Source organism: Nematolebias whitei, chromosome 20 (assembly GCF_014905685.2).
Source record: "Nematolebias whitei isolate Nwh7 chromosome 20, NemWhi1, whole genome shotgun sequence".
Taxonomy (NCBI): Eukaryota; Metazoa; Chordata; class Actinopteri; order Cyprinodontiformes; family Rivulidae; genus Nematolebias; species Nematolebias whitei.
Window position 1 is genome coordinate 34,489,905 of NC_056517.1, and position 18,788 is coordinate 34,508,692.

Sequence of the window (18,788 nt, forward strand, 5' to 3'; positions counted from 1 at the left end):
AATATTTTCAGCTAATTTTCTGCTCTTTACAGCTTCTTTCTGCTAATTTCAGCTTCCATCAGCTCATTTCAGCTCATTTCAGCTAATTTTCTGCTCTTCTCAGCTTCCATCAGCTCATTTCAGCTATTTTTCTGCTCTTCTCAGCTTCTTTCGGCTTTTTTTCCCAGCTCTTTCAGCAAAATTTTAGGTATTTTCTGCTAATTTTAAGCTGTTTCTTTTTTTTCTCTAATTTCCTAACTTCTGTGCTTCTAATAACTTACTCTTAATACTCCTTTCATCCTTTTTAGCTAATTTCAGCTTTTTTTAGCCTTTTCATATTCTCTTTATTGTTTGGGGGGGGGGGGACTAGTTTAAGATTTATTTGTAATCTTTTCAGCTTCTTTTTGCCTATTTCAACTTATTTTGTTCATTTTTGCTCCATGTTTCTGCTGTTTTTTCAGCAAATTTCAGCTGTTCAGGTTCAACTCATTACGTTTAGCGATGAAACTCTTTCAGCCTGGTTTCAGCTTCTTCAGCAGCTTTCAACAAAAATCAGCAATAAACATTCACGCTGCATTCTCACAGGAAAATACATTGTAGTGGTGTTGTTTTTTTCCACATGTTCTTTGCAATCAAACTACTTCCACATACTTTGAGCTACTTGGCCCATTCTTATATCAAAATGTTCATCTCAATTAATGACAGAGTGCTCTAACTTTTACTGTTTGTAACTTTTATAATATTCTTATTATTTACAACAAGAGTAGCATATATGGCACATTATACGGCCCGTCAACAAACAATTATACAACAAACTATGGCAATGGCCTGGACAAGCAAAGAGCCTGTACAACATTTTTCATTCTTTTCAGTTCCTACCAAACGATTCTCTGAAATTTACTTTAGCTCAAGTTTTGTCTTCTTAAGATCTTTTAGCTACTGTCTTGCTAATTTGAGCTTTTACTGACATGTTAGCTGAAGTAGATTTCAAAGAGAGGAATGCTAATGAAGGTTGAGCCTTTAATGCCATTCTGTGATTTTTACTTTAAATAGTTTAACGATCTGAAATGTATGAAAGATACAAAATTACCAGTCACAGCACACGACTCCGGATCGAGCTGAACGTTGCGATACACAAAATGTTAAAATAAAAGAAAGCAAAGAGAAACGCAAATTGTGTGATCGGGTTCAAATGGTCACCTGATCTAAGCAACTTGTTTTAGTGAACAAGCAGAACGCCGATGATCCCCGTCGCCGAGGGATTTAGGTTCGAGTGTTTCTGGACTGGAGTTGAACGCCTTAATGTTTTTCCATCTATCTCCCACCTCTTATCTGTGGTCGAGTCGCGGAGGCAACAGGTCCAGGAGAGAAACCCCAGCTACACTTCCCAGCTCGTTCTGAGGGACCCCGAGGGTTCCCAGGTCAAAGATCCACCAACCCTCCAGAGAGTTCTGGGTCTTTCCTGGAGCCTCCGATCAGTGGGACATGTCTGGAAAACCTCTAAAGGGAGGCGCCCAGGAGGCATCCTAATCAAATGAACTACCTTAACTGACTCCTTTCAATACTCGGAGCTCCCGCCAGGTGATGGAGCTCCTCACCCTCTCTCTCAGGCTGAGCCCTGCGTAGGAAACCCTTTTGACTGCTTGTATCTGGGATCTCGTTCTTTCAGTCACGATCCAAACCTCGTGACCACAGGTGAGGGTTGGAACGTAGACAGAGCAGTAAATCCGGAGCTTTGCCTTTCGACTCAACTCTTTCTTCACCACGACCGACCAAAGCAACGCCCTCATTACTGAGGACGAGGCCCCAATCTCGCTCCTTCCCACCATCACTCGTGAACAAGATGCCCAGATACTTTAACTCCTCCACCTCAGGCAAAAGATTTCGAAATGGCAACCAAATTTTCGATTGTGACCTTTCCTACTCCCAGATGTGGCCACACTCCAAACGGAGGTCGGCGTGTTGCTTTTTTCAAAGTTATCCGATGAACCGGATGGGACAACCTCTTCTGAATAAATACGTTATAGATTATCTATCTCTTCCATGAATGGTGGGCAATCCTGTAATCACCTTTGTCTGTATGTGCATGTGTTCATTTCTTTGTCCTGCCTGTTAGCAAAATATCTCATCACCTACTGAACAGATTTGAATAAAACTCACTGGTTGTCGCTCTACACCTAAGAGTCAGCTTTATTTAAGAGGCATGCTACCGCTAATCAAACTTAGCCAACACATAAACATCTACACCTCAGTCAATTTTACTGATACTGAGCTAAGATTTAGTGTGGTAGTAGCCGAGAGTCATCCCTGTCACATTCTCAAAGGGCTAAGAGATTGAACAGGATCTGGCTTAACTGTGTGAGACTGTGCCCAACATTTTTTTAAGGTTGAACTAAGCCCTAGAGCTCTAATAAATATAGTTCAAAACTTCTGCACAAACACGTGGCGTGCGATATGAATTCATTCAAAGAGAGAACTTTTGATTTGTGTTTTGTTTTTTTAGTGTCAGTACGTTTTTTTTTGGCTCACTCACTGTTTCCACCGGATCGGTTGAAGCGGTGCCCGGCAGCGTTCTCCGGTTCCCGATAAGGAAACTGCAGGGTGGTGTCCAGGCTCTTAAACCCTTCCCTCAGGGAGTGGTGTTGGTAATACTCGATCAGCTCCTGCGCACACGCACAAATAAATTTAGAAGTATATTTAAAGATGTTTGCATTTACCGTGAGGCTCATCCTCGTGAAAATACGTGTATATTACCACGGATTTACAAACATTTAGAAGAGTTTGTTTTAGCTTTTGTGACTTTCAATATAAAACTATAGAGAATGTGCATTTCCTGCGAAAATGCAGTGTGAATGCTTATTGCAGAATATCTTGCTGAAAAACAGCTGAAATTAGCTAAAAAACATTCTGAAATGTAGCCGAAATGGAAGAACAAGCATAAATAAGCAGAAGAAAGCAGAAAGAACACAAAATAGCTGAATTATGTTTAAATAAGCAGAAATTAGCATAAACATTAGGAAATTGGCTTAAAAAAGGCTGAAATTAGCAAAAGCAAAAATAGCTGAAAAGTAGGTGAAAATGCAAAAAGAAGCTTAAACTACCAGAAGGAAATAGAAATCACTGAAATGAGCTAAAAAAAAAGGTGAAAAACTCTAATTAACATAAAAAAGAGCTAAATAGTAGCTGAATGAGCAAAAAAAGCTGAAACTGGCAGAAAAAAGCTGAAAGGAGCATAACAAGCTGAAATGAGCAGAAATAAGTTAATTGGGCTGAAAGTAGCAGAAATGACCTTGAGAAACTTGAATTTATCTGAAAACAGCTGAAATTTGCTTAAAAGGGTAGCTGAAAAGTTAGAAAAAGCTTAAATTAGCAGAAGGAAAGCAGAAATAACACGTTTGCCCAGTTAGGCTTAAGAAAGCAGAAATGAGTGCAAAAAAAGTGGATATTAGTTGAAAAAAGCAGAAATTAGCTAAAAGCAGCTGAAAAGTAGCCAAAATAACAGAAGCTGAAAATACCAGAAGGAAGTGGAGAGAACACATTTTTTTGCTGAATTAGGCTGACAAATGTTGAAATGACTGCAAAAAATGTGGAATTAGCCTAAAAAGCTAACATTAGCATAAAACTGGCTAAATAGAAGCTGAAATAGCAGAAAAAGCTGAAACTTGCATGAATAAACTGAAAGGAGCATAACAAGCTGAAAGTAGCAGAAATAATTTAGAAAAAGCAGTAAAATGGAGTTAGCAGAAGGAATTTGAAAGGAACACAAAACAGCTGAAATTAACTGAAAGTAGCTGAAAATGTTTAAATTTGCACAAGGAAGCTAAAAGAAGCTGAAGCAGAACGAAATGTGAAAGGAGCAGTAAAAGGTTGTAAACACATCTAAAGATCTGAAGGAGGTAAAATGAGCTCAGTTCATTTTCTATGAGGAAAAAGTGGCAGAAAAGGCTAAATATTAAAAAAAGCTAAAGTTGCACCAATACCAAAAGTCATAGCACCCTTCTCCTGAAAGAGCTGAACGTTTTGATTATTCCCACAATAAGTCTCGTTGGAACAAACTGTGATTGGTACCAGTAGCATCTCTGTGAAATGACTTCAGAGAATGTGTCTCCAACTTCAGGCTAACAACGTCCAGTTTTGACTGAACAGTTCTTTCGTCTTTAATAAGAGATCTGTGTTCAAAAAGAGGGATCCTACAGATCCAGAGTCCCTCGGATCAGGTTTAAATCTGGGCTTTTTGTGCAAAATCTCATTCCAGGAATGGTTTATTTATAAACTGCAGTGGTGGACTTATAAATGTGGAAAAACCCAGACTCACTATAATGCTCCTGAACTTCTTGTTCTCGGCGATGTAGTAGCAGCCGTCCCTGGCAAGGATCTTTATGTGCTTCACGTCGTTGTTGTACCTGTGGGCCAGTGAATAAGTTATGAGTGTAATTTCCCTCTCTGATCACAGCCATCGATCCGCCGCCGGCCCCTGGCCCCTCGCTGAGAGCCGGGGCCATTCCTCTAACCCGCTGCCTCCCAAAGAGTGGTGCATCAGAATGATGGGAGCTAAACGTGGTCCCCGAGTAACACGTTTGCATTAAAACGATGGCTTAAATAATAAAAATAAAAACTTTGTTCAAACAAATAATAGCTGTCTAACATTTACAGGATTCAGCAACAGAGATGCAACCAGCAGTTTTGTAGAACAAGATTACCACATACAACACGTTATACGCTCGTCTACAAACGGCAATAAAGGAATCTATAGCAATGGCCAAGACCTTGTATAGCAGTTGACCTTTATTTGTGACCTTGGAGCTGGGTTGATGAAAAGACTAAGCAACACTCCGTGTAGCGGTGGTAGAAATGTGCATCAAGTTTCATTAAATTATCTTGAGTGGATCAGAAGTTATGGCCTGGACAAAAGAAAGTTTTCAGACGTATGTATACCATAATATGTCTGCCTTTGACGGGCGTATAAAAATCCAGTTGGTCTTCGTCATCAGTCCGTTAGTCCAGAGGTCCCCAACCCTGGTCCTGCTGGCCCACTGTCCTGCATGTTTCATCTTCAACACACCCCATTCCAATAATGGAATTATCTACTCAGAGTGTCGTCAGGTTTAGCAGAAGCCCGTCAATGACTCATTCACTTCAGCCAGGTGTGCTGAAGCAGGGGAACAAGTAAAACCTGCAGGACGGTGGACCACTAAGACCAGGGTTGGAGACCTCAAGGGTGTTGCTGTGGAGGGAGTACAAACGTCACGCAATCCCCAGCAAGACAGGCGAGGGCATAGAAAGGAAGCCCCGTTTGTAGTCGGGACTTCTGTATCGATGGCACAGCCTCGCGTCGAGCTCAAACACCGGCAGAGATGGGATCTGTGGGATTCGTTATGGGATCCGATGGGATCTTGTGGCTCCATTCCTTTCAATGAGCCGTTCAATCCTGATTGGTTAGTGATGTCCCTACCGTCTGCAGTGACGTAGAATGTAACCTCGTATCGCGAGGGGGGAAAGAAAACGGAACGGTTCTCAACTGTCTGCAACTCTGTTCTTACGGTTCGTTTTAAAGAGTCGTTCCAAAGATTCGGCTTGTTCACGAACATCACATCTCCACCAAAAATTCAACATGACATCTCCCATAAACTGGATACTTTGTCTTCGATTTTAGACAGTGGAAGCTAACCAGGTCGCTTCCTCGATCTTTATTCATACTGTTTTTGAAGTGGGGGTTCTGTTTCTGAACGATTAGCAGCTTCCCTGGAGACTTAGAGAAAAAGGTTTACTTCTGACCATGTTGACGAGCTAACGGCTAGCAGTTTATTACATTTTACAGTTACTTTGGGGGGAAATGCTCAGGAAGTGCCTCAAGCTGCTGCTGTTTGCACTTACATGCATAGATGTCCATGTGAATCCTGACATAATCTGAATTTAACAGCAATGTAAAGATTACATTTACAGAACACACTATTAATTCTTTGAGATCAGAGTTGATAGAAGAACAACAGAACCTCAAATTCAACGATTTGAACTATCCCGTTTTTGCTTGAATTGTTAGTGAGAACGCGTCATTTGTAGTGTTATTTTCAGATTGTTTAATGAAACAGAACCAGGAGCTTTTGGATATTTGGGCAGACCTACTAATAATAAAAACGTCTCTGAGTTGTTTTATTTTTCAGGAGGTTTTAATAACCTTGAACGGGCGAGCATGAACCTTCTACTCAGCTCCAACGCCGTGAGCACACGTGAAATTAAACTTTCGGCAAAGGAGGAACACAAAGTCCCCGCAAGAGGAATAAAAAAGCTGAGACAAAGTTTTGAGGAATATTTCCGCTCTTTCTTCTTCTGGTAAATAAGAGCTGAACAGCCTCTAAAAACGAGGATCTGGAGCACGCTTTGGTAAACGTTTTATTGCCAGGCTGAAAAGCAGCCGTTTGATTTTAATTCTAAAACATTTCTTTGGGCTTCGTGTTGAACCAGGCCGATTATCTTTGACCTAACGGAGACCCTGCTGCACATCTCGCTGTGGTTAACCGCCGTCTCTGCCTCTCTGCAGGCACGTCGGCTGTGTGAGAAGCTACAAATTGGCCTGTCAGCTCATGGACTGTAGGCAGGAGTTACATCTGGTCAATACTGTGGTTGGACTAAAGGATAAATCAGCCAGAGAAACAGAAAAACTGCCGGGAAACACAGAGACAGCAAAACTATAAAGATGTGAAGATTAGTATGAATCAGAGGGACAGCACAGCTGGAACTTAACTTCATCTGACATGGGTTGGTTCTTAAAACAGACTTACTTTAGACGGGCATACTATTGTATACTCGTATACGTATCATATATGTATCGTATACGTATAGTATACGATACATATACGTATCGTATACATATCGTATACTCGCATACTATTGTATATATATCGTATACGTATAGTATACTCGCATACTATCGTATACATATTGTACACATATCATATACATATCGTATACGTATCGTATACATATCATATAATCGCATACTATTGAATACGTATCATATACATATCCTATACATATCGTATAAGTATCGTATACGTATCATATACATATCATATACGTATCGTATACTTGCATATTATCGTATACTCGCATACAATCGTATATGTATCGTATACGTATCGTAAACTCGCATACAATCGTATATGTATCGTATACGTATCCTATACTCGTATGCTATATCATACTATATATATGCATATCATACAGACTTTATACTTTTATACTAGCTAAATACTTGATTTAGTATTTTATTGCTCTGAGTTTCTGTTTTTCTTCAGATGCTTTTAATTAATTTTCAGTACTATCATTATTTTTATTGTTACTTTTTCTTCCATGAAATGACTCCCATTGGTTTTACTGTTAAGCACTTTGCTAACAGCTGCAGTTTTAAATGTGCTTCATAAATAATGTTGGCTTGACTTACTTGATGCTGATAGCGTACTCTGAGAACTCTTTGCTGCGATGGCGGACCAGATAGGTGCTGTTGACCCTGTTGATGAGCTCAGCTTCGGCTTGAAACCTCTCTATGGGTCCTGCAAACCTACAGCAGCCGAACCAGGAGCAGATTAACAGATTAACATTACTTTTAATGGCTGCGTTAGAAGGTTCTGTAGAAAAAATAAGCAACTGGATTTGTTTTCTAGTGTTCTGAAGATGTTTAGCCTTTAAATTGAGGAGCTTTACCAAGCTACAGCTTGAGGCATGTGCCGTAAACCTCTCCCAGGTGATCAAGCTGACAAAAACCCTAACGGACCCTCAGGAGGGAGGGTGGGGATAATGATTTGGAAACGAGTTCAGCTCACATAAATGGAGCAACTCAGCAATGCTTTAAAACTTGGATCCTTTTAGTTGGGTGGATTCAGATTCAGTATTCAACTGTTGCTATTCTGTTTAACTACTTCAGCAGACTTTGTCCTATTTTAGCTGTTTATTTATCAAAACGTTCGGCTCCTTCAGGAGATGGGTACTCTGACTTTTGGTTTTTGTAACTTTCACACTTTTTAAAATACTAAACTTTATTTACAAACATTTTCTCCAGAAACACGTGGAGATCTCTTCAACTCCTTCAAAAAACATTTTCTTTTTTAAATCAGCATCAGCTATTGGCTCTACTTTGTCTTCTTATGCTCCATTCAATGTTTAGCTGCCAATCAGCTACTTTTAACGTTTAGCTTTTTTTGGTTGTTGCTATTTTTACCTTTTAGCTTATATAGTTAGCTTGTAGCTACTTTTACTGTTTAACTACAATACAGCTACATTAAGCAATTAGCTAGAATTTTGCTACTGTTAGCTTTGAGCTACCATGTACTGTTTTTACTTTTTAGCTGTTGTTCTACTAAATTTTGTTTTTATCCACCATTCTGCTGCTTCTAGCTCTTCTAATTAGCCTTTTGCTACTTTTATCTACGTTTTGCCTTTTTAGCATTTAACTAGCCTTTTGCTACCTTAACCTTTAAGATGCCATTTTGCTAAATGTCTCTTTTAGCTACCGTTTACTTTTATCTACTATTCTAGTATTGTTAATTTTAGCAGTCTTAGTTAGCCTGTTGCTACTGTCAAATTGTAGCTAACTCTTTTTTTGCTATGGGATTGTTTTGCTGCTTTTAGCTAGCTTTTTGCTACTTTTGGCATTTGGCTAGCCTTTTGCGAGTTTTAGCTTTCATCTGCCATGTTGCTACTTGTCACTGTTGGCTACTTTTACTTTTAGCTTTTAGATACCATTTTAGCATTTTACATTTTAGCTATTGTTCTGCTAATTTTAGCTATACTAGCTAGCATGTTGCTAACTGAAGTTTGACTTTTGCCTCTTTAGCTCTAACAACCATGTCTGGTGGATTTAAATTTCTTTACATTTAGATCAAAGCAGGAAGGTAAATCTTTATGTTTAAGTCAAATTGTGAATCATCTTGAGGTTGAATCTTTGTTCTGCAGGGAAAAACGTATTGTTCTTACGTACCAAAGTTGAGAGGAGTAATCAACGGGCTTCGGCACCTGGAGCAAAGAACAGAAGTGGACACATGGTTCTGTTATTGACTCGAACCTTTACTCGTTCAACAAAAAACAAAACCAGCTCCAGGTTAAAACTTAATGACATGAGACAAGTTCAGAACATGAGAACTCCTGGGCTGTTCTATTCCTGCGTCTGTCAGGTAAAACACCTCCTGCTCCCCGGCTGAATACTTCAGGAAGTAAAGGGTTCTTACACACGGACACGGCCTCACGGCATCGCTCGGGAAGAAGCCGACCTCCTTGGTGGACAAGATCCTGCCCTGAAACCACAGAGAGAGAAGTCGGTTACCAACATCTGGCTGAGCACTCTTCCATAACTCAAGAACATTTAGGATGTACAGCAAGAAGAAGAACAACAAGAACAAGAACAAAAGAAGAAGAAGAAGAGGAACAAGAACAATAAGAAGCAGAACAAGAACAAGAAGAGGAACAAGAACAAAAGAAGAAGAACAAGATTTTGATTTTTAACAAAACTTTATTTACACAATAAGTTAACACAACAGTGTTAAAAAAAATTGATCAGGACAAGCTTAAAATAAAATAGTGACATGAGGAGCTTGTTGTATTGTAGTTCTCCCTGATCAGAAATGGTGCGTAAACCTTTTTAAATCCCCACAGTTTGACATAATTCTCCAGGTGTCCAGTGTCTCTGTGGAAGCAAACCTCCTCCAGCACCAGTCTGGCCTTGACGTCTCACTTCCACTTAGCCACGGCATCAAGTTGGGGTCCAGCCTGCAGTCTGTCCCTGAGAGATAACAGCCATTTTTGCTTCGGCCACTAAAAATTTAAAGTTTGGGATTTAAACTTAGTGTCTTTGCTGTGATGTACTCCATTAATAAAAACAGATTTGGTGAAAACTGTGTCAAAAAGACTAAAGGTCCTCGTCATTAGATTAAACAGAGCCGTCAGTCATACGCAGTCTGTACAAACATGAAAAAAACACAGACAAACTGCAAAAAGGACACTGGTTTAAAACCTCAGGACCAATGACCGACAAAAAAAAAAGAGTTTGTTGCAATTGAGCCGTGAAGGATCCTCCATTGAAGATCGCCAGGCTGTTTTTTTGTTGGAAGTTTGTAAGAGTCCTCCATTGGGGCTTCTGACCTCCGGGCTTGTCGTCCCACACGCTGACAGCTCTGTTGTGCAGAGTTCTCTTGTTCAGGATCTTAACATAAGTCTTGTAAAGGGCTTTTGGACCCGTTCTGCACAAGTTCATCTTTGGGTCTGTGTTGCCTAGAAGAGGACCACTGTCTTTCACAAAGTTAGGATCCAGGTGGATGTCCGGAAAAGGGTCCATTGGGTCAGGAGGGTGATTTCCCGTGGACCACAGCTGCAGGAGACGCTTCTCTCCAGCTGTCACCCTCTCCTTTACCAGGTCCAGGGAGCGCTGCACTAGTCTGGCAGACTGGACCCCAAGCAACAAAACCACTTCTTGGACGTCGGAGAAGTCTGGTCCGGTCGTCTCCACCAACCGCCTCAGGGTCACCATCCCAAACTCGCACAGTACCTTTGACAGACCCGGCACCGTGCTATTACAGATGTCCATTCTCGCTTCACAGACTAGTGGTTCCTCTAAGAGCCACTGCAGAGAATTATGTGTTTTTGATCTGTTTGGTTTAAAAAAGGAAAACACTTTGAAAACACTGATAAAACTGGGGCAACTTCTTTAACGTTAAAAGGCCAACATTGGTTAGAAAGAGCATCCAGCCCCAACCTGCTCACACATCCAAGGATGCAGCGACCACGTCCCTCCACACAGTGTCAGGAGGTCCTGCCAGGTACAACTGGAGGAACTGTATTCGAAAAGTGGCCGTTCTGCTGGCCAGGTGGACAAGGCCCTGTCCCCCCTCCTGTCTCAGTAAGAACAGGACGGACTGTGGCACCCAATGTCGACCGTTCCAAAAAAAAAATTACCATCGCAGACTGTATTTTTACTAACAGGCCTGGAGGTGGGTCTAAAACAGGTATTTTGTGCCACAGTTGTGATGCAACTAGGTTGTTAAACACTAGTACTCTGCCTCTGTAGGACATTTGAGAGTGCAGTCATTTCCTTTTTCCAATTTACTCTTGACCTTCTGTTCCACATTTTCCCAGTTTTTCTGTACAGCCTTATCCCCTAGATAGACACCGATATATCTGAGACCATCTCTCTTCCACAGGAGCTTTTGAGGGAGAACTGGAAGCCCTTCCGGACACTCACCCACGGCGAGGGCTGTGCTCTTTCCCCAGTTCACCCTCGCAGCAGACAGGGTGGAAAAACGGTCAGTGACCTTGTTCAGTGTCGACGTCTTGTTGGTTTTTAAACAACAACGTCGTCAGCATAGGTGGATAAAACTATATTACTATTAAAACCAGATGGAACAAAACCATGGACACTCGAATGGATCTTTTGAAGGAGGAGTTCCAGGGAGAGCGCATGGAGCATTCCTGAGAGCGCACAGCCCTGCTGGACACCTCTACACACCCTGACAGGAGCACACAGGCTGCCATTGACCTTCAGCACACCCTCAATGTTACTGTGCATCGGCTGGTAGGCAGACCTGAGACCCTCTAACACGATTTAGAGGTATCGAGATGGGGAACAACGATTTTGAAGGAGTACAACAGACACGTGAGGCTCAGAGAGCTGAGCCCGGTTCCATCGTCAGAACATCCATCCCTGAGTGAAGCTCTGCTTCCTCACTACAAGGCTGATCATTATTTCAGCCGACAGAATAAATCAGATGCTTTCCACCGCGCCTGATTGTATCCGACTCCCAGCACTGAAAGAATTAAAGGCTGTCGGCTGCTAATGGGTGATGGAGACGAACTGTTTCACTAAAGTGCTGAGTCAGCATTCACACCGTTCCACGGTTTAGATTCTTTCCTACATTTTTTCGTAATTAAACTATTTCCACAAACTTTGTGCTATTTTAGCCACTCATTTATCAAACTGTCTGACCCGGTCAGGATTAGTGCTCTGAGACTTTCAGTATTTGTAACTTCTATTCTTTTGGAATTATTTAATTTTATTTACAAACGTTTTCCTCCTAGAAATACACGGACAGCTCTTCGGTTCCTTCAAAATAGTTTTCTCTAAAATCAAACTCGTTCTGTTTTACCTTTTTTAAGCTTTTTTGGTTTTTAGTTAAAGTCTTGCTAATTTTAGATTTTAACTATGTTCTTAGCTTTAAGCTAAAACTTTGCTAATTTTAGTTTTTACCTACTGTTATGCTAATGGTAGATTTTAGCTACATTTTCTGCTATTTATGCTATTATTTCTGCTATTGCTTATTTATAGCTTTAGATACAGATTTGGTCATTTTAGCTTTTAGCTAGGGTTGTTGCTTATTCTGTCTTTTAGCTAGTGTTTTGGTAATGCTGGATGTTAGTTACATTTCAACCCATTTTAGCTTTTATGTGGTTTGGCTAGTTTTAGCTTTTAGATATGGTCGTGCTAGTTTTTAGCTACAGACCTGTTAGTTTTAGCTTTTGCAATAGTTTTACTAAGTTTAACTGTTTTGCTAATTTTGGGTTTTAATAATAATTTTGATAAAAGCTTTTAGATAAAAATTTGGTAATTTTAGTCTTTAGCTACAGTTTAGGTAATTCTAGCTTTTAGCCACTGTTTTCCTAATACTAGATTTAAGCTACATTTTTGTTAGTTTTACCTTTTAAATATGGTTTTGCTAGATTTTACTAATGGATTTTTCAGTTTTAGCTTTTGCAACACTTTTGCTAATTTTAGCTTTAGTTACAATTTTGCTCATTTCAGTCTTTAGCTACAGTTTTGTTAACTTTAGCTTTGGATATAGTTTTGCTCATTTTAGCATTTAACAACAATTTTGCAAATGCTGGAATTTAGCTGTTTTGGCTAACGGTAGCTTTTAGCTACAGTATTGCTTATTTATAGCTTTAGATACAGATTTGGTTATTTTAGCTTTTAGCTATGGGTTGTTGCTTATTCTGCCTTTTACAGTAGCTAGTGTTTTGGTAATGCTGGATGTTTAGCTGGAAGTCTGTCTGTTTTAGTTTTTGTCTGTGGCTTTGCTAGTTTTTAGCAATGCGTTTCTTCTTTTTAGCTTTTCCAACAATTTTGCTAGTTTAGGTTTACGCGCCAGTTCGTTTTAGCTTTTTTAGCTGTTAATCACTCAACCTTCAAAAACTGCTTTTGGTTTTACAGCAGCTTCTTTAGTTTTCTGTTTTTTCTTTTCATTAGCTGTTCTCAATGATTCTGATTAAATCAGATTCTGAGCCCAAAAAAGAAAATTTTTCCCAACGCCCCCGTCGCTCGTTCTTCTTCGGTTTAGCTTCTTGCTCCTGCGCGCCGTCTGAACTTTCAAAGAAGAGATTGTTTCTCCTCTTCCAGTGAAGCTCGAATCAAGTTTGACAGCGTGAAACATTAACCGTTGCATAAAACAACAAATCCACCGTGAGAAGTGCAGCTTGTGTGTTTTAATTGTCAGCGGCTCTGAAGATCACGTCTGTTTGCAGCTTGTTAGCAACAACTGTCAAAACACACCGGATCCCTTCAGCGCTGAGCACGAGTGGAATCGCTTTAGGCCCCAAGTATCCAATTTACTGTGAAGTTCACACAAACATATCTGTAACTGTAATGCTGACTTGAACTTAAAATAAAAATAAACCGTTCCAACTCATCCGGCAGAGGGAGGTCTGACCTGCCACCAGGGACTGTGTAGGTCGGCGCACACCAGCTCGATGATGTCGCCCGTCTGGATGGTGAGCGCCGGACCAGAAGTGGGGCTTGGCACGCCAAAGTAGTTCCTGATCACCAGCATCTTGGGCAGACCTGCAACAAGCAGAGATTTGGCTGAAAAACTCCTCAAAGGAACAGTCCAGTCCAGTCAGTTAATAACCGGGGGGGGGGGGGGGCATATTTATTCAAACTATTTTTACACCTCAAAGTAAAAAACATAAATATAGCCAAGTATAAAAGTATAAAGCCAAATGTATAAAAAATACTTTGAATGAGCAGAAATTCAAATGAGTGAAATTGCATTTTCTGCGAAAATACAGTGTGAATGCTTTGTTGCAGAAGAACTTGCTGAAAAACAGCTGAAATGATCTAAAAAAATTGCTGAAATGTAGCTGAAATGGATGTACAAGACTAAGTTAGCAGAAGAACGCAGAAAGATCATATATTTTCAGAAAAAAAAGCTTAAAAGTAGTTGAAAAGGCAGAAAGAAGCTTGAACTACCAGAAGGAAGCGGAAGGGGCTGAAAATTCTTAATTTAACATAAAACAGCTAAATAGTAGCTGAAATAGCAGAAAAAGCTTAAACTTGCAGAAATAAGATGAAAGGATCATAACAAGCTGAAATTAGCAGAAAGAAGTTAATTAGGCTGAAAGTAGCAGAAATTACCACAAAACATTTGAAATTATCTGAAAGCAGCTGAAATTAGCTAAAACATGCTAATAGAAAGCGGAAAGATCACATTTTTTGAAAGAAGCATAAATAAGCACAACAAAGTGGAAAATGTTCTGAAAAAAGCTGAAATTAGCAAAATACAGCTAAAAAGTAGCTACAAAAGCAGAAAGAAGCTGAAACTTTCAGAAGGAAGTGGAGAGAGAACATGTTTGCTGAATTAGGCTGAAAATGTTGAAATGAGCTGAAAAAGTTTAAATTAGCATAAAAACAGCTGAAATACTAGAAAAAGCTGAAAATTGCTGAAATAAGCTGAAAAGAGTATAACAAGCTGACATTAGCAGAAATAAATTAGAAGAACAAAGCTGTTGTAGTTAGCAGAAAGAATCTGAAAGAAGCACAAAACAGCTGAAATTATTTGAAAGTAGCTGAAAAAGTTTAAATTTGCACAAAGAAGCTGAAGCAGAACAAAATGTGGAAGGAGCAGTAAAACGTTGTAAACACGTCTAAACATTTGAAGGATGTAAATTCATTTTCTATGAGAAAAAAATGATGGAAAAGACTAAATAATTCAAAAAAGCTAAAGTTGCACCAATAACAGTCCTAGTGCCCTTATTCTGAAACAGCTGAACGTTTTGATTTATGATCCGTTGAAATAACTTGAAAACTGCGGGACGAGAATCAAGCCGAAAAACGTACTGAAGAAAAATGGACAACAATGGTGTGAACGCTTCATAAACATTCACACAATAAAAAGACGGATGGGAAATATTGTGCTGTTCAATATTAAACAGCTGCGGGGATTAAAACTGTCAGCTGACAAATTAAAACCAAACATCGACACAGGAATATTTAACTATTTGATCATAATTACCTCAAATAAAATAAAAAATCACTTATCCGTTATGAACTAAACACTAAAACTCCAATTCTCCAATAAAATGTCATCAAATGTCTGATTTTCAACAATCTACAGTGAAAATAAACTCGTTTTAGCCACTAATGCTGTAAAAATGAGGCTTTACTTGTTTTTTGTGCACAGATTAAGCTTCATTTTTACGATTCTAAACAAAGTTATGGCAGGTTTAGTTTAATTTCGGCTGTTATCTCTGATAGCTGTGGCTGACGTGCTGACCTGTACCCTGCTGGACGGCTGCCTATCAAGCTTACAGACAAAACACCAGCAGGAGCCAGATTATGATTAGCAGCAGATTGTGAAAGTTTATTGTCTCAATAAAAATCTGAACTATCTCACTCTGCTGGCGATGACAGATCCGAGCCCTTTTTTTTTTTAATTACATTTAAAACGAAAACGTTGCGTTCGGGCACGGCAGCATTCTGAGACCTTTTTGTGTTTGCTGTTTGGGATTACATCAGTCACCACGAGGCCCAATCCCAGTTTGTCATTATGAAGCTCCCACACATAAATCCCAGCCTCGCAGCTCACATATTCACAGATTACGTAAAGAAATAAAGGAACAGAAGCGGCGTGTATAAAAGCACCAAGGAGAAGGTGAAAATGGAGGAGTCAGCAGCGATATGCAGCCTGACATGCTGCCTCAGTGGGACTTCTGAAGACGCCGGGCCGTGGAGAATCCTGGCTCGAGGGCATGAATTGCCTTCATATCCACACAAGGACAGGCCGCGCGCTCGTGCACCTTAGACGACAAAGACTGGCGCGGTGACGTATTATGAAAAGGAGTGGACCGAAGCAATCAAACGCCTATCGATTTGAACGCGTCGCCAGTCAGAAATCATTTTCTGCAGCGAACTGGATGGAGCGGTGGGAAAACGAGGGCGGACTCCGGAGCGGTTAAAGGCACGGCCATGTTCAACACAAACGAAGACGGGAATGACTTTAAACATGTTCAGATCTTCACTTACAATAAGAGCCAGACCCACTAAGACGCTGCAGAGCCTCGTTTTTGCTCCGTTGTTCTCCATCATTTGCGCCCACTACCCGCTCCGTAAAGCCGAGCGAGTTGTGGGTTGATTTTCTCGACGACGTTCAGAAGTGGATGAATATTTCGCGCTAGCAGAATGTCGCGAACAGCGCTGAGATGCTTTTGTTTGTTTTTCTTCTTCTTCTTTCGGCTGCTCCCTTCGTCAGTGGTCGCCACGGCGAACTAACTCGCACAAAGACTTGGCTTTTTTTTACGCCGGATGCCCTTCCTGACACAACCGCAGCCCTCTGTGTGGAGCAGAGAGCTGCCATCTGGGGGGTTAAGGGCTCAGAGTGGAGCAAATAAGGATGGAGGCAGGTGTTTCATCTTTCCCACCCACATTTTGATGTTGTTGGTTCGGGGAGTCGAACCGGCAACCTTCCGATCACACTCGCCTTTTCTAACCTCTGCACAACCACTCCCCCCATCGTGGGCAGTAATTTCTAAATTTAAAAATGAAAAAAGTGTGTATTTCATTCTAAATGCAGGCTTGATACGTTATTCTGCGCAAACTGTTGGAGCAGAGAAACGGCATGCGGTGGCAGCTCAGTTTGAGGCGCACATCTCCCTTGTTGAATCCCCAGATGTAAAAAACTCCCGACTTAGGCCGGCAAAGGGCTGTTGTTTTAATATATATAACTATTTTGAACACCTTGCTGGGCAAATTAAAAAAAATAAATAAGAAAGTCATCTTTATTCCTCATTCTAAATTAGATAAAGACATAAAAACCCTCAAATGACTGTATCCACGAGTTTGTCATATTTAATTATTGGATCGGCAAATTTTAAAGTCCAATTGGCCGCTTCAGGTATTTGACCTCAGTCAACACAGAAATTACGTAGCTAAGCTTCAATAATGATATATATTGTTAGTGCTAACAGACAAAATCCCATGTTGCTGTAGATTTGACAACACAAGATGAGCTTAGTTTAAAAATCTGGATTGAGGAGCAGCAAATCTTTAATTTGATAAGATTATAATCACAACAAACACGGCGGTTAGTGAGAGAAACAACAGACTACCCAGTTAAATACCAAGGATCAGGTGATGCGTGTTATAAACAGATCAAATTAAAGACGTATAAAAGTGGAGGGAGGAGCCGAGAGGAGCTGCTTACCTGGATCTTTGGTCCTGCCCTGTAAAAAAAACACACAAACAGTTACACTCAGAGCGCAAACCGTGCAGCCGCTGCTCCGGAGCTTTGAATCCACTGAACTTTGCTCAGTCCGTCGAGACGAGCACAACCTCCAGATCAATTCTACAACTCCGAATGAAATCAGTTCGCTCCGCTCTTCTGCTGAGCGCACGGTCCGAACGTTTGACGCCGACCTGCTCCTCCCAGAGGCCCGTGCAGCGAGGAAAGAAACGCTGCAACTTTCGTCTCGCCGGCCCATCAAACCTACCAGCGCACACACGCGCGTGTTTATTCAGTTTTCTGTAAGCGAAACACTAATTATCCAGCAGTTTGGAGCTCCTTGAAAACATTGTGAGGGTGAAAACACACAAACGAACAGTCACCGTCGCCGGCTGCAGCTTCTGCACACACACACACACACACACACACACACACACACACAGCTGCTCACCTGAGTTCTGACGGAGACGGGATCTGAAAGAAGTTGGAGAACAGGCACAGTGAGTGACGGGTTAGTGGGCGAGCGCAAACAGTTGCACACACTCATCGGAACGAGGCAACGCTCCCTCATTAGTGGAGGAGGCGGACGGCCGTGTCTGACCGCGGTTCACTTTGTTTTGCTGCGCTGCCTCCACCTGACAGCCGGGATAGAGGAGGTAACGAGGAGGAGGAGGAGGGAGGGGAGCAAACCTGTGGTTTGTGCTCCGCTGCTTTCTTTCATTGGCTCCCTTAGGGACGGATTGCAACCACCCCACCTCCACCAAAACACACACGCATACCAAACTGAGCAATTACACGCACACACCTACCTGCACAAACACACTGGCAGGACGCCAGAAGCACAGCCCGTACAATGAACTGCTTCTAACAGCAGGCGTGCTGTTCCAAAAATGAACTTTGACCTTTTGTCCAGACAAGATACGGGCGATAAATGAACATAAACTTTATCGTCTCATCTCTCTCACACACAAAACCCGTCACTGTGATTGTGGCCTCGTCCACACGGACGCATATTTTTATTTGTCATTTCTAAAAATATCCTTGTACCGTTTCTAGAAAGGTTTCTATCCACACGGAGACGTTGAAAACAACCCAAAGTGCTGTTATAGCCATGCCAGGCCTGTAGGGGGCGATGCCATGAAAATACACCGGAAACAGCAACAAGGACGTGAGGTCGTCTCTCCATGACTCTACCATTATACAAGCAGGGCGCCCCGCCCTGTCAACAGAACCGAGCGCCCTGACTACCAAACCCACCCCCCTACCCCGTCAAAAACTGGTGGCGCTTAGCTAGCGGCGAGCAATACAGATGCGCTAGCTAAAAAGCTATGTCTATGG

At 41.2% G+C, this 18,788-nt stretch overlaps 1 protein-coding gene across 1 annotated transcript in view; it reads right to left on the minus strand.

Moving 5' to 3' along the window:
• LOC119426427 (guanine nucleotide exchange factor VAV3) overlaps nucleotides 1-17,997 on the minus strand; it is a 25,171-nt gene extending 7,174 nt beyond the window's left edge. The window contains exons 1-8 of the mRNA XM_037693988.1: nucleotides 17,902-17,997; nucleotides 17,433-17,451; nucleotides 13,665-13,795; nucleotides 9,201-9,266; nucleotides 8,954-8,988; nucleotides 7,421-7,537; nucleotides 4,295-4,382; nucleotides 2,513-2,642 (exon numbers count right to left, since the gene is read on the minus strand). Of these exons, the coding sequence (XP_037549916.1) occupies nucleotides 2,513-2,642; nucleotides 4,295-4,382; nucleotides 7,421-7,537; nucleotides 8,954-8,988; nucleotides 9,201-9,266; nucleotides 13,665-13,795; nucleotides 17,433-17,451; nucleotides 17,902-17,997 (682 nt within the window). The remainder of the gene's footprint in view (nucleotides 1-2,512; nucleotides 2,643-4,294; nucleotides 4,383-7,420; nucleotides 7,538-8,953; nucleotides 8,989-9,200; nucleotides 9,267-13,664; nucleotides 13,796-17,432; nucleotides 17,452-17,901) is intronic.
• Nucleotides 17,998-18,788: the final 791 nt, after the last annotated feature.